A 13,075-nucleotide genomic window follows, 5' to 3' on the forward strand; every position below is an offset into this window, starting at 1 on the left:
AAAAACCAAGATCATAGTAAAAAATATGGATCAAACACTGGTAAAAGAGTTGCAACAACAAACTTGCATTGAAGTGGTGAAAAAGGTAAAATATTTGGGAATATGGCTGACTCCAAAAAATATTGATTTGTATCAGAATAATTACTTACCTGTGTGGAACGAATTAAGAAAGATTTAGAGATGTGGGGAAGATTAAAACTATCCTTTTGGGGCAGGATTTCAATGATTAAGATGTGTGTACTCCCAAAGATGTTATTTTTATTTCAGATGATTCCAGTACTTAAAGGGACGAGGATATTTAAAGAGTGGCAAAGAGGGATCTCGAGATACATCTGGCAGGGCAAAAAACCAAGAATTAAATATAAATTATTAACAGATGCAAAAGAAAGAGGGGGCTTTGCCCTGCCAGACTTGAAATTATACTATGAGGCCTCGTGCCTTTGTTGGATAAGAGATTGGATAAAATTAAAGAACACAAAATTGTTGGATTTAGAGGGATTCGATAACAGATTTGGGTGGCACGCGTATTTGTGGCGGGAGAAGAAAAAGGGCCACAAAACTTTTGAAGACCACATCTTTCGGAAATCGTTAAAGGAAGTCTGGGAAAGATATAAAAATATATTGGAATCAGGGATTCCACACTGGTTGTCTCCATTAGAGGTTATGTGTGTTAAAAAAACTAATATGAGAGGAAGCTGGATTACCTATGGAGATTTAGTGATTAAAGATGGAGAAAAATGGAGATTGAGGCCATATGAACAAGTAAAAGAGTATGTGTTTGATTGGTTTAACTATTATCAGATAAATGATATGTTTAAAAAAGATTTGAAAGAAAAGGGTTATAAAGGAAAAGAGTCAAGATTTCAAACGGAAATAGTAAACAGTGATAGCAAAATAATTTCCAAAATGTACAGAATGTTATTAGAATGGCATACGATGGATGAGGAAGTTAAGTCGGTGATGATCCACTGGGCCAAGGATTTTGGCTATAACATATACTGGGAGGAGTGGGTGAAAATATGGAATAACAACTTGAAGTTTACAGCGTGCACCACATTAAAAGAAAACACGATGAAAATGGTATACAGATGGTATATTACACCAGCTAAATTAGCAAAGATGTTCAAAATTAACAATAAATGCTGGAAATGTAAAGAGAAAGAGGGAACTTTTATACATATGTGGTGGGAGTGCAAAAGAGTGAAAGGGTTCTGGGAGAGTATATACAATGAATTAAAAAAGATGTTAAAATATAGCTTTGTAAAAAGACCAGAAACCTTCCTTTTAGGAATAATGAGGAATGATATTAATAAAAAGGACCGTAAACTTTTCCAGTATGCTATAACAGCAGCGAGAGTACTGATGGCCCAGAAATGGAAACAGGAAGAACTGCCGACTGTGGAAGAGTGGAGAATGAAGCTAACAGATTACGCAGAACTGGATAAATTAACTGGGAAAATTAGATACCAACGAGCTCATAAATTTAACGAGGACTGGGAAAAATTTTCGGGGTATTTGGAAGATGTATGTGATGAGCGAATAACGCTAGTGGGTTTTAAAGAAGTTTTGTGAGTAAGATAAGGAATATTGCAAAGATGTAAATAAATATGGTAAGATAGCTATTTATTTATTTATCTGTTTAGTTTATAAGGGAAAAAAAAAAGAAGGGAAAAGGAAAAATGGTGATACGAAATATGAGAAATGTGTAGGAAAATTTTTTATTATGGACGATTGGCAGAAAAGTTGAGGGAAGTCCACATAAATTGTAAATATGTTAATGAGAAATCGGTATAATTGTAAATATGTATGAAAAAACTGAATAAGAATGAGATGAAAACAGTACTCCAGGTGAGGTCTGACCAGAGCAGAATACAGTGGCACTATTACTTCCCTTGATCTAGATGCTATACTCCTATTGATGCAGCCCAGAATTGCATTGGCTTTTTTAGCTGCCGCGTCACACTGTTGGCTCATGTCAAGTTTGTGGTCAACCAAGACTCCTAGATCCTTTTCACATGTACTGCTCTCAAGCCAGGTGGCACCCATCTTGTATTTGTGCCTCTCATTTTTTTTGCGCAAGTGCAATACTTTACATTTCTCCCTGTTAAAGTTCATCTTGTTTGTTTTGGCCCAGTTCTCTAATCTGTCAAGGTCGTTTTGAAGTGTGATCCTGTCCTCTGGGGTGTTAGCCACCCCTCCCAGTTTGGTGTCATCTGCAAATTTGATCAGGATGCCCTTGAGTCCATCATCCAAGTCATTGATAAAGATGTTGAATAAGACCGGTCCCAAGACAGAACCCTGTGGCACCCCACTAGTCACTCTTCTCCAGGATGAAGAGGAACCATTGATGAGCACCCTTTGAGAAGAAGAGTTTGGATTTGATATCCTGCTTTATCACTACGCTAAGGAGTCTCGAAGCGGCTAACATTCTCCTTTCCCTTCCCCCCCCACAAGAAACACTCTGTGAGGTGAGTGGGGCTGAGAGACTTCAGAGAAGTGTGACTGGCCCAAGGTCACCCAGCAGCTGCAGGTGGAGGAGCGGGGAAGCGAACCCGGTTCCCCAGATTACGAGTCCACCGCTCTTAACCACTACACCACACTGGCTCTTTGATCCTCGATGGTGAGCAGGTCCCAAAGCGCTTGTCGGTGGCTCAACATGCCTCTTGTTCTCCTGAACCCGCTGGCTGTTTGGAGGAGGAAGAGATGGAGGCCGCCGACATCCGATCCCTGTGGCAGGTGCCCCTCAGCTGACGCAGGGGAGCTGGACGTGTCCTTGCCAGAGAGATGCAGCTGCTGCAGAGATGATCCTGTGTGGGATTTGCCCAAATTCCTTTCAGCTGGCCCACCGGGGGGGGGGGGGGCTTTCTGTGGGAGAGGCGGGGGGGGTTGTTGACCCCAGGGCTTCGGAGCTTGGCAGGGGCACCCAGGGGCAAATGTATCCCTCCTCCCGCCCAGCTTATCTACATTTGTCCTTGGCTGGAGCCACACTCCTAGGACCAAGACTCACGGCTCCAGAATTTGCACCAGGCATTTCTGCAGCTGCAACAAAGCAAAGTGTTTTGTGTGTGCGAGGGAGATCAGCTAAGCCAGGCAGGCATCACAAGACAGACCTGTGGTGGGTGGGTGGGCAGAAAATGAGAGCTCACTTCTGGCCACGGGTTTCCTCAGATGCAGAATCGAGGATCCACAGCCCATCCTGGATTATGCCTTCCTTCGGCAATGGCAGGCCAGTCCTGTCCAGGCGCTGGTCACCTCCAGGACAGATTGCTGCAATTGCTCGATGGGGGGGTCTGCCTTTGGGGTTGGTCCAGAAGCGGCAGCCGTTGCAAAACGCAGCTGCTCATCTGCTCCCTGGGGCAGGCCCGTCTTATCCATAGAGGCTAGCGGTGCAGGGCGCCACGGTGCCAAGTTCAGGAGGGTGCCAGGCGAGAGTCCGGGGAACACTGAACGAGTGCGCTGAGTGAGCGAGGGACGCACCCTCGTTCGCTAGGCACAGGCTCACTCGCTCACTCGGTGTGCTGCCTGCTGTGGCCACCGCGGCATGAAGCGTTCAGCTGAGCCGGGAGGCGCCGCGTCCAGCCTCCGCTTTTTCTCCATCGGAGGAGCCACCCTCTAGCCGCTGCCCACCTCCTGCAGCCCTAAAAAAGGTCAAAGGCTCTGGGAAAGGGGGGGCACTGGAGGGATCTTTGCACCACCGCGCCGGATATGCTTTAGATGGCCCTGTACTGGGGCAAACTATTGCCACTGGGAAGAGTTGCCCGGGCTTCTAATGAGCTCCTGGGCTAAGTTCAAGGTGCCATTTTGGGTGCATAAAAGCCCTATGCAGCTCAGGACCAGGAGACCTGGAAGGATCTCTCCCCGCTGCTCTACAGGTGAGGAGGGCCTTCTGCAGGTGCTGCCTTCTCAGAGGTCAGCTTTGCACAATGCAGAACTTAGGCCTTTATTTTATTTATAATAATTTTAATTAATTTTCCATTAAAAGCATCCAATCAATAACAAATCAAATCATAATCCAATTCCAGAAGAAACCATAAAACAAAACAAAAAAAGCACAAAAAAGACCAAATTACAATCCAGTTTCAATTAGTGTTGTGTCAGCTACCCTTTGGAAATACTAATAACAATAACAACAATAATAGATGCACTGCGCCTGAAAACTCAAGGCTGCCACGTCAGTGGTTAACAGTCATACAATCACAGGACTGTACAGTTGGAAGGGATACCCAAGGCTCATCTATTCCAGCCCATTGCAACGCAGGGAATGAGTTTGCATTCTGTTTTTTCTCTTGCAATGCTGATAAATAGGCAACATGTATTTGAACAGGACTTGGCTGCCACACATCTCAGGAGGCGAGGAGTGAGCTGGTCTCTTAAAGGGGCTGCGGCAACAGTTGTAAGTCTGCTGCTGGCTCTGCAGTGTGGTGTAGTGGTTAAGAGCGGTAGTCTCGTAATCTGGGGAACCGGGTTCGCATCTCCGCTCCTCCACATGCAGCTGCTGGGTGACCTTGGGCCAGTCACACTTCTTTGAAGTCTCTCAGCCCCACTCACCTCACAGAGTGTTTGTTGTGGGGGAGGAAGGGAAAGGAGAATGTGAGCCACTTTGAGACTCCTTAAAGGGAGTGAAAGGTGGGATGTCAAATCCAAACTCTTCTTCTTCTGCAAACACGAAAAAGGGAGAAGGCTTGTGCTGCACAGTGACACACCCAGGAATGCGCAGCCTGTTTGAGAAGTGCAACAACATGCATGTTTTCCGCAACCTGGCATTGGAGCTTGGGGCATTTCTCTGCTGCCATGAACGTACTCACCCGAGAGGGAGCATTGCCCAATGGCTACTGCCTTCCCACTGAAATATCCTCCTCCGGGCTGAACTCAGTTCACTGTCTCCAGACCCCTCTTGCTTCAGAGGGGCGCTGTGGTATAAGCTGGGGAGTCACGTCACAGATCCACCATTAAAATATTTCCCCACAAGCAATTTCTCCAATAAATCCCCCACCTTGGACAAGAACTAGCATAAAAGGGGAATCGTGTAACTGTAGAGGAAATTTCAGCTTCAACTCACAAGACCCTGCATATGAGGGGCCAAATTTTTGCTGCTGTGGTGTGTGGCATGTAGTATTAGGGCTGTGGGTTTTTTTAAAAAATTATTATTATTATTATTATTACTATTATTATTATTATTATATTGCCCAAAGCAACTTACAGCCAAAGGCAGGGAGGAACAGATATTGATAAGCTGGAGGTGTGCAACAAGATGATCCAGGGCCTGGAAACCAAGCCTGATGAGGAACGGTCGAAGGAGCTGGGTATGTTGAGCCTGGAGGAGACGGATAGAAGATATGAGAAAGGAGATGGCTCTGTCAGCAGAGCCCGACTCTCTTAATCTCAGGGTTGTGGTTCCAAGAACCATGTTGGCAAAAGATGCCTGCACTGCAGGGGGTTGGACTAGATGACCCTGGTGCTTCCCTTCCAAATCTGTGAATGGTTCTGTTATTCTGTTATAGCTGAAGGGCTGCTCACAGGGAAGAGGGAGCAAACTTGTTTTCTGGTGCTGGGAAGACACGAACTAAGGGATTCAAGTTACAAGAAAAGGGAAGAACTTTCTGACTGTATGAGCCAGCCGTTCAAAAGTGGAATGGGCTTCCTCGGGAGGTGGTGGCCTCTCCTTCCTTGGAGGTTTTCCCACAGAGGTTGCCATTTGCGAGAGATGTTTGAGCTGTGATTCACGCACTTGAGGGGGTTGGTCTAGATGACCCTCAGGGGTCCCTTCCAACCACCCAGTTCTATGATAAAAATACTCCCAGAAATAAATAAACGAGCTTCTCTGTGGCAGTCACTGGAAAGGGCTCCGGGGGCGGCCATCCCACAGGAAGTTTGGTCTGTGCCCTGCCAAACCGAGTCCAGCCCAAGCTGCCATTCACCAGGCGAGCCGAAGGAGCGCTCCGCAGTGCCAATGGAGAGCTTGGCTGGGGATCGTGTCCCTCCTGCACCCCCCACCCCTCCCAAGACAGGCCCTGGGCCAACCGGGATTGGGGAGGGGGAAGAGCTGGCCGCCTGCCAGGGGCCCATCGGGGCGCAAAGCCCGGATTCTGCAAAGGCGCACCAACGGCGGTCCGCGTTGCATTGCACGGGTTGCAAAGGCGCTGGGGGCAACCCGTCCTCTGCCTCTCCCCCCGGGGCGGGGGCATCTCCCCCCGGGGCGGGGGCGGCGCTTGGATCCTGCCCGGGGCTGCTGGAAGGTGGGGGGGGGGGGCGGCGGCGGAGAGAAAGAGCGAGAGGCGGTGCCGGCAGCCCCCTCGCCTTGCAAGCGCAGCGTCTGCAGCTGCCGAGCTGGCCGCGCGTGCGACGGGGCGCGAGGAGGAGCCTGCGGAGGAGGGAGGGAAAGAGGGAGGGGAGGAAGGAGAGAAAGAGGGAGGGAAGAAGGAGGGAGGAGGAGGAGAGGAGAGGAGGGAGGGCGCGTCTTGGCCAGCAGCGAGCCGAGGAGGCCGGCCGGGCGCCCGGACAGACGGAGGGACGCGGAGCCGCCGCCGCCGCCGCCGCTGCAGAGGCCCGACCTTGCGCGCCTTCTTCGGCGAGGATGAGCCGGGTGTCGTCGGTGGCGGGCGGGGCGCCGTCCTCGCCGCCGCCGCCGTCGTGGCTGCCCAGCCACGTCCAGGTGACGGTGGTGCAGGCGCGGGCTCTGCGCGCCAAGGGCGGCCCGTCGGGCGACGCCTTCGTGGCTCTGCAGCTGGGCGGCCAGAAGTACCGCACGCCGGTGGCGCCGCAGCGGAGCGGGCCGCGCTGGGCCGACGAGTGCGCGCTCCAGCTGCCGCCCACGCCCGGCCCCGACGACGCCGACGACGACCCGGCGCTCCTGCTGCAGATCACCGTCTGGCAGCGCGCCCTCGTCGGCACCGACCGCTTCCTCGGGCGCGCCGCCGTCCCGCTGCGCCAGCTGCTCCAGCGAGGCGGATCCCACCCGGACCAGTAAGTGGGGCTGGGATCGGGGCCGGGAGGGGGGTGCCGACTTGGCCAGGGGGTCTCTGAGCCCGCGCAGAGGGCGCCTCTCTCGCCCGGGGACGGGGAATGGCTCGCCAAGGACCAGGAGTGGGGCGGGGTGCTTTTATTTGGGGCGGCAAGAGTGCCTCTGAGCCCGTGCAGAGCCCCCCTCCGACGCCCTGGGGGGGGTTGCCTGTGGGCCTGCAGTACCCGAGCATGGGCAGAGCGCCGCGGGAGCCGAGGGCGAGGCAGGAGCGCCGCTCCGCAGCCGCCGTCGAGTTTTCCGTTCTGCAGAGCGCACTGCGGGGTTGCGCGCCGGGTGTGCAAATGGGGCGGAGGAAAGGGGGCGGCGGCTCCTGCAGTGGGTCGGGAAGGCCAGGTTGGAGGCGGGGGGGCGCGTTGCATGGACGCCCCAGGTCTCCAAGGCCAAGCCGGGCGAAGTCGACAGCAGCTGCCCCAGCGGGAGAGGCGTCCGTCCGGGTTGCCGCCTTTGCGCTTCCCGGCGGAGGAGAATTGCAGAGTCACGCTCTTTGCGTCCGGTTCCTGCAAGGATTGCTCTTGCACCTCGCAGCCGCGAAGCCGCAGGGCCTGCTCCCCCCCCCCACCCCCGGGACCCTCCGGATGCAACTTTGGGACTGCAACTCCCAGCAGCCCCTGCAAGCACATAAGGGGGGGCGCAGTCTGCCAGAGGGGTTCTCTGGGACGCACAAGGCGGCTGGACCCAACCCAAATGCTGTTTTGGCTGCGGCTCTCAGCACGCTTTCGCTTTGGGCGTCCAGTGTTGGAAGATTCCGGACAGAGAGAAGAAAGTACTTCCTGCAGTTCAACTGTGGAACTCCCTTCCACTGGAGGCTGGTGTGAAATGGAGGAGGAGAGGGCCACAGGTGTAGAACCTCCACAGCCAGAGGCAGTGATGCCTCCAAACACCGGTGGCTCGGATTTGCATAGCCAGAGTGCTTTTGGCCTGTGTGCTCCCAGTACATTTCCGAGCACAATTCAAAGTGTTGGTGCTTTAAAGCCCTAAATGGCCTCGGCCCAGTAGACCTGAAGGAGCGTCTCCACCCCCATCGTTCTGTCCGGACACTGACGTCCAGCGCCGAGGGCCTTCTGGTGGTTCCCTCACTGCAAGAAGCCAAATTACAGGGAACCAGGCAGAGAGCCTTCTTGGTGGCGGCGCCCGCCCTGAGGAACACCCTCCCACCAGATGTCAAGGGAATAAACAACTATCTGACTTTTAGAAGACATCTGAAGCCCTGTGAGCAGCCCTGTATAGGGAAGCTTTTAATGTTTGATGCATTACAGTATTTTAATATTTTTTTGGAAGCTGCCCAGAGTGGCTGGGGAGGCCCAGCCAGATGGGCGGGGTATAAATAAATTATTATTATTATTATTATTATTATTATTATTATTATTATTATTATTCCTGCCGGCACCTGGGTGGCCCCAGGGAGTCCAGGATGCTGGACCAGAGGGGCCATGGGCACCGTCCAATCTTTTCCCAAGGGGTGCTGAGAACGGGACTGAACTTTCCTGCATTTCAGGGTTTGGCCGGTGGTCCAGCTTGCCCAGTTTTGTTCTCTCCCTGGCAAGCGCAGCAACCCTGTCCTCACTTGTGGTTCTTCAGGTCTTCAGAGGGATGAGGGAACATGGTATTAACATCATGAGAACATAACAACCTTGGAAGACCCTGCTGGATTAGGCCCGTGGCCCTGGCCAGCCCAGCTCCCTGTTCTCACCAGATGCCCCAAAAGCAGGTGCCCCCAACTGCGGCCCTCCAGATGTTTTGGACTACAATTCCCATCACCCCTGACCACTGGTCCTGTTAGTTGGGATCATGGGAGTTGTAGGCCAAAACATCTGGAGGGCCGCAGGTTGGGGATCCCTGCCCCAGAGGGAAACCTGCAAGCGGGATTCGAACACAAGAGCAACTATCCCGTCCTCCTGGGGTTTCCCGAAACGGGGATTCAGAAGCCTGTCTGTCTCTGACTGTGGAGGCCAAGCAGAGCCAGCCATAGCCCTCTCCTCCTCCAGGAATTTGCCCAGTCCTCTTTTAAAGCCACCCAGGCCATCGCTGCTTCTTGTGGGAGGGAGTTCCATAGTCGAACTGTGTGCTCTGACTCTGCAACAGAGCAAAGCAGCACTGAAGGTTCAGCCAGTCCCAGTTTCCTGGGGTGAGAAGGGCTTCCTGCAGCCGTGGAAAGGCCCATTTTGGGGAAGGACGGCAGGCGGGGAGCATTTCTCCCCCTGTCCTGGTGGGGCAAAGCTCAGCCTCCCCCTCCAGCCCCCTCTTCCTGCTGGGAGGCCTGGGGGACTTCCGGTTGACCGCAAAGCCGAGAGCAAGCGGGATCCAGCCCTTAGGGGAGAATCCAGCTTTTTTGGGGGGAAAGGGGGGGCAATGAGGCCTGAGCTTAGGGGGCTCAGCGTGTATCAGCCAAGTGGGGCTCCTGGTGCACCCCCCACGCCGGGAACCTTGCAAGGGTTCTCCTGGGGGGGGGGATGGACTCTAGACTTTCTGTTCGTAACCTCGGTTTATGGTGCCCTTTGGCTTCTATAGCTGAGTTTCTCACCCTGGTTTTAACGTGTTGCAAATCGTTTGGAGATATTTCCCCCCTTTAAAATATAAAGCAGCAAAGAAATGAAATTAATAACAACCCCAACTGCAAATTTCGCAGGGGAAAACCAGTGCCTAGACGTTCCGTTGTGGCCACAGTGATAACCTACTTTTTTTAAAAAAAAGATTTTTATTAACCAGTTTCAACATAACAATTTGTCAATCCTCGTAATCAATTACATTATTTTCCCCCTTTATTCCTCTCCCTCAACCCTCCCTCTCCCCCCCAAAGACTTCCCTCACCTCCCATCCCTGATTTTTTCACCTATCTTGTTTTCTGCATGTTATAAAATTGTTCATATCCTTGCTTCGTCTACCATATGTTCAACTAATAAATGTGTGAATGTTTATTCCAATGATAACCTCCGTTTAATGTGCCCTTGGCTATTAGCTCCTTTCCATCCCTGGTGTGGAAGAGCCCTTTGAGGTAGCCTGAGAAAGGGCCAGGGTGGCGCTGCCTGCGGGGCCCGGATAGGACCACCGGGAGCGACCTTCTCCTGAGTCAGGCCCCTGGCTCCATCTAGTTCAGGGCTGCCTACTCTGGCTGGCAGCAGCGGCTCTTCAGGGTTTCAGACAGGCTCCTTTCCCAGCCCTGCCTGGAGATGCTGCCAGTGGGGATGGGAGAGGGACCCTCTGCTTGCTGCCCCTGAGGCTGTGGCCCTTCCCCACTCTGGGGCACCCCTCACCAGCTGAGTTTTGGGAGGTGAAGAAGCTTCCTCTTGCTTGCCTGTCAGCTGTCTATTAATAATAATAATAATAATAATAATAATAATAATAATAATAATAATTTATTTATACCCCACCCATCTGGCAGGGTTTCCCCAGCCACTCTGGGCGGCTCCCAACAGAATACAGTGGTACCTCGGGTTAAGAACTTTCTGGAGGTCCGTTCTTAACCTGAAACTGTTCTTAACTTGAAGCACCACTTTAGCTAATGGGGCCTCCCGCTGCTGCCACGCCGCTGGAGCACGATTTCTGTTCTCATCCTGAAGCAAAGTTCTTAACCCGAGGTAATATTTCTGGGTTAGTGGAGTCAGTAACCTGAAGCGTATGTAACCTGAAGCATATGTAACCCGAGGTACCACTGTACTAAAAACACGATAAAACATCAAACCTTAAAGACTTCCCTAAGCAGGGCTGCCTTCAGATGTCTTCTAAAAGTCAGATAGTTGTTTATTTCCTTGGCATCCGGTGGGAGGGTGTTCCACAAGATGGGCGCCACCACCGAGAAGGCCCTCTGTATTGGGAGCACCTGTGCTTTGCAAGGGAGATCCGTTCCGCTCCCTCTCCCACCTGAGGAGCCGCCTTGATCCGAAGGGGCGTTTGATGTGCAAAACGGATTGTGGGCGACAGGAGAAGGCGGCTCTGACATCCCTTTGGGGAGCTGCTCAAAGACCCGGCACAGCTCAAAGGAAGACGTTCTCGTGACCCAAATACTTTGTGCAGGTTTCCTTCACTCGCGCAGCTCTGCCCCAAGGCTGATAGAAATGCTACGCAGCAATTTCATCTTAGAAAAAAATAACAAGGCTGAGTTGTGTGCCCGGTGCCAAATGTTGAAGCTGTTGAGGCACATGAGTCCCAGCATAGTCTGGGACAGCCTTTCTCAACCTGTGGGTCCTCAGATGTTGAACTACGACTCCCATCACCCCTAGCTAGCAAGGGCAGAGCTCAGGGATGATGGGAGTTGTAGTCCAACAACATCTGGGGACTCACAGGTGGAGAACCACTGGTCTAGGAGAAGGAAGTTGAGCCTGCTTTAGCCCTGCACACCTCACTGCAGGAGCGTTGTCAATTTGGTTAGCAAACTGCAACACACAACCTCTTTGGGTCTCTGTGTGTCCCTTGTGTCTTCATAATATCTTAAGGGTCAGGGGCCTCCAGGCTCCTCTTTCGTTCCCCCCAGAGATGTGGAAAGGCCTGTTGGTGGGACCCCTGTGGGAAGGTTTAGGAGTCTGCAAGGCCCACCCTGCATTCATCTGATTGGGGGCTCATTGGCAGAGCACCCAGCTTCAGTGTGGTGTAGTGGTTAAGAACGATAGACTCGTAATCTGGGGAACCGGGTTCGCGTCTCCGCTCCTCCACATGCAGCTGCTGGGTGACCTTGGGCTAGTCACACTTCTCTGAAGTCTCTCAGCCTCACTCACCTCACAGAGTGTTTGTTGTGGGGGAGGAAGGGAAAAGGAGATTGTTAGCCGCTTTGAGACTCCCTAGGGTAGTGATAAAGCGGGATATCAAATCCAAACTCTTCTTCTCTTCTTCTTCAGTCCCCAGTGGCAGCATCTTCTCCAGGCAGGATGAAACCCCAGACAGCCTCTGCCAGTCAGTGTCTGGAGGCAGTTGGATGGCAGCTAACGGTTTGAGGTTGAATCCTGACAAGACAGAAGTTCTGTTTTTGGGGGACAGGAGGCAGGCAGGTGTGGGGGACTCCCTAGTCCTTAATGGGGCAATGGACCAGGTGTGCATCCTGGGAGTCATTTTGGACCCACAGCTGTCCATGGAGGCGCAGGTCAATTCTGTGTCCAGGGCAGCTGTTTACCAGCTCCATTTGGTATGCAGGCTGAGACCCTCCCTGCCCGCAGACTGTCTGGCCAGAGTGGTGCATGCTCTAGTTATCTCCCGCTTGGACTACTGCAATGCGCTCTACGTGGGGCTACCTTTGAAGGTGACTCGAAAACTACCAACTAATCCAGAATGTGGCAGCTGAACTGGTGACTGGGAGCAGCCGCCAAGACCACATAACACCGTTCTTGAAAGACCTACATTGGCTCCCAGTACATTTGTGAGCACAATTCAAAGTGTTGGTGCTGACCTTTAAAGCCCTAAGCGGCCTCGGTCCAGTATACCTGAAGGAGCGTCTCCACCCCCATCGTTCTACCCGGACACTGAGGTCCAGCGCCGAGGGCCTTCTGGCGGTTCCCTCATTGCGAGAAGTGAGGCTACAGGGAACCAGGCAGAGGGCCTTCTCGGTGGTGGCGCCCTCCCTGTGGAACGCCCTCCCAGCAGATGTCAAAGAGACAAACAACTGTCTGACTTTTAGAAGACATCTGAAGGCAGCCCAGTTTAGGGAAGCTTTTAATGCCTGATGCTTTATTATTATTATTATTATTATTATTATTATCATCATCATTAATTCTGTTGGAAGCTAGGGAAACCCAGACAGATGGGCGGGGTATAAAAAGTAAATTACTACTAGTACTACTACTACTACTACTACTAGGTGTGCCGGTGGCCTGACTCTGTATAAGACAGCTTTGTACGTTCCTCTGCCACTGTGGGATCCCTGGTGCCTCAACCCTGTGTGCCTGCGAGAGTAGACTTGAGGGCTTCCTCTTGGGACCCTGAATGCCCAGGACGAGTCCTGGAGCCCACCAGCCCCCCTCCAATAGAGCTGCCGCCTTGTGCTTGCAGTGAGCATACTGTCTCTGCTGTCTCCCTTGCCAGAGTTGGGGCCCTCGCATTGATGGGCCAGCCATGGTCCTTTCCCTGAGC

General features: G+C 52.3%; 1 protein-coding gene across 1 annotated transcript in view; it reads left to right on the forward strand.

The window, feature by feature from the left end:
- The first annotated feature begins 6,455 nt into the window (after window positions 1-6,455).
- Window positions 6,456-13,075, forward strand: part of RAB11FIP5 (RAB11 family interacting protein 5) — a 60,191-nt gene continuing 53,571 nt past the window's right edge. Inside the window, exon 1 of the mRNA XM_083398245.1 lies at window positions 6,456-6,963. Within this exon, the coding sequence (XP_083254371.1) occupies window positions 6,575-6,963 (389 nt within the window). The 5' untranslated portion in view covers window positions 6,456-6,574. The remainder of the gene's footprint in view (window positions 6,964-13,075) is intronic.

Source organism: Podarcis tiliguerta (genome assembly GCF_965153285.1).
Source record: "Podarcis tiliguerta genome assembly, chromosome: 9".
In the NCBI taxonomy this organism is placed as follows: Eukaryota; Metazoa; Chordata; class Lepidosauria; order Squamata; family Lacertidae; genus Podarcis; species Podarcis tiliguerta.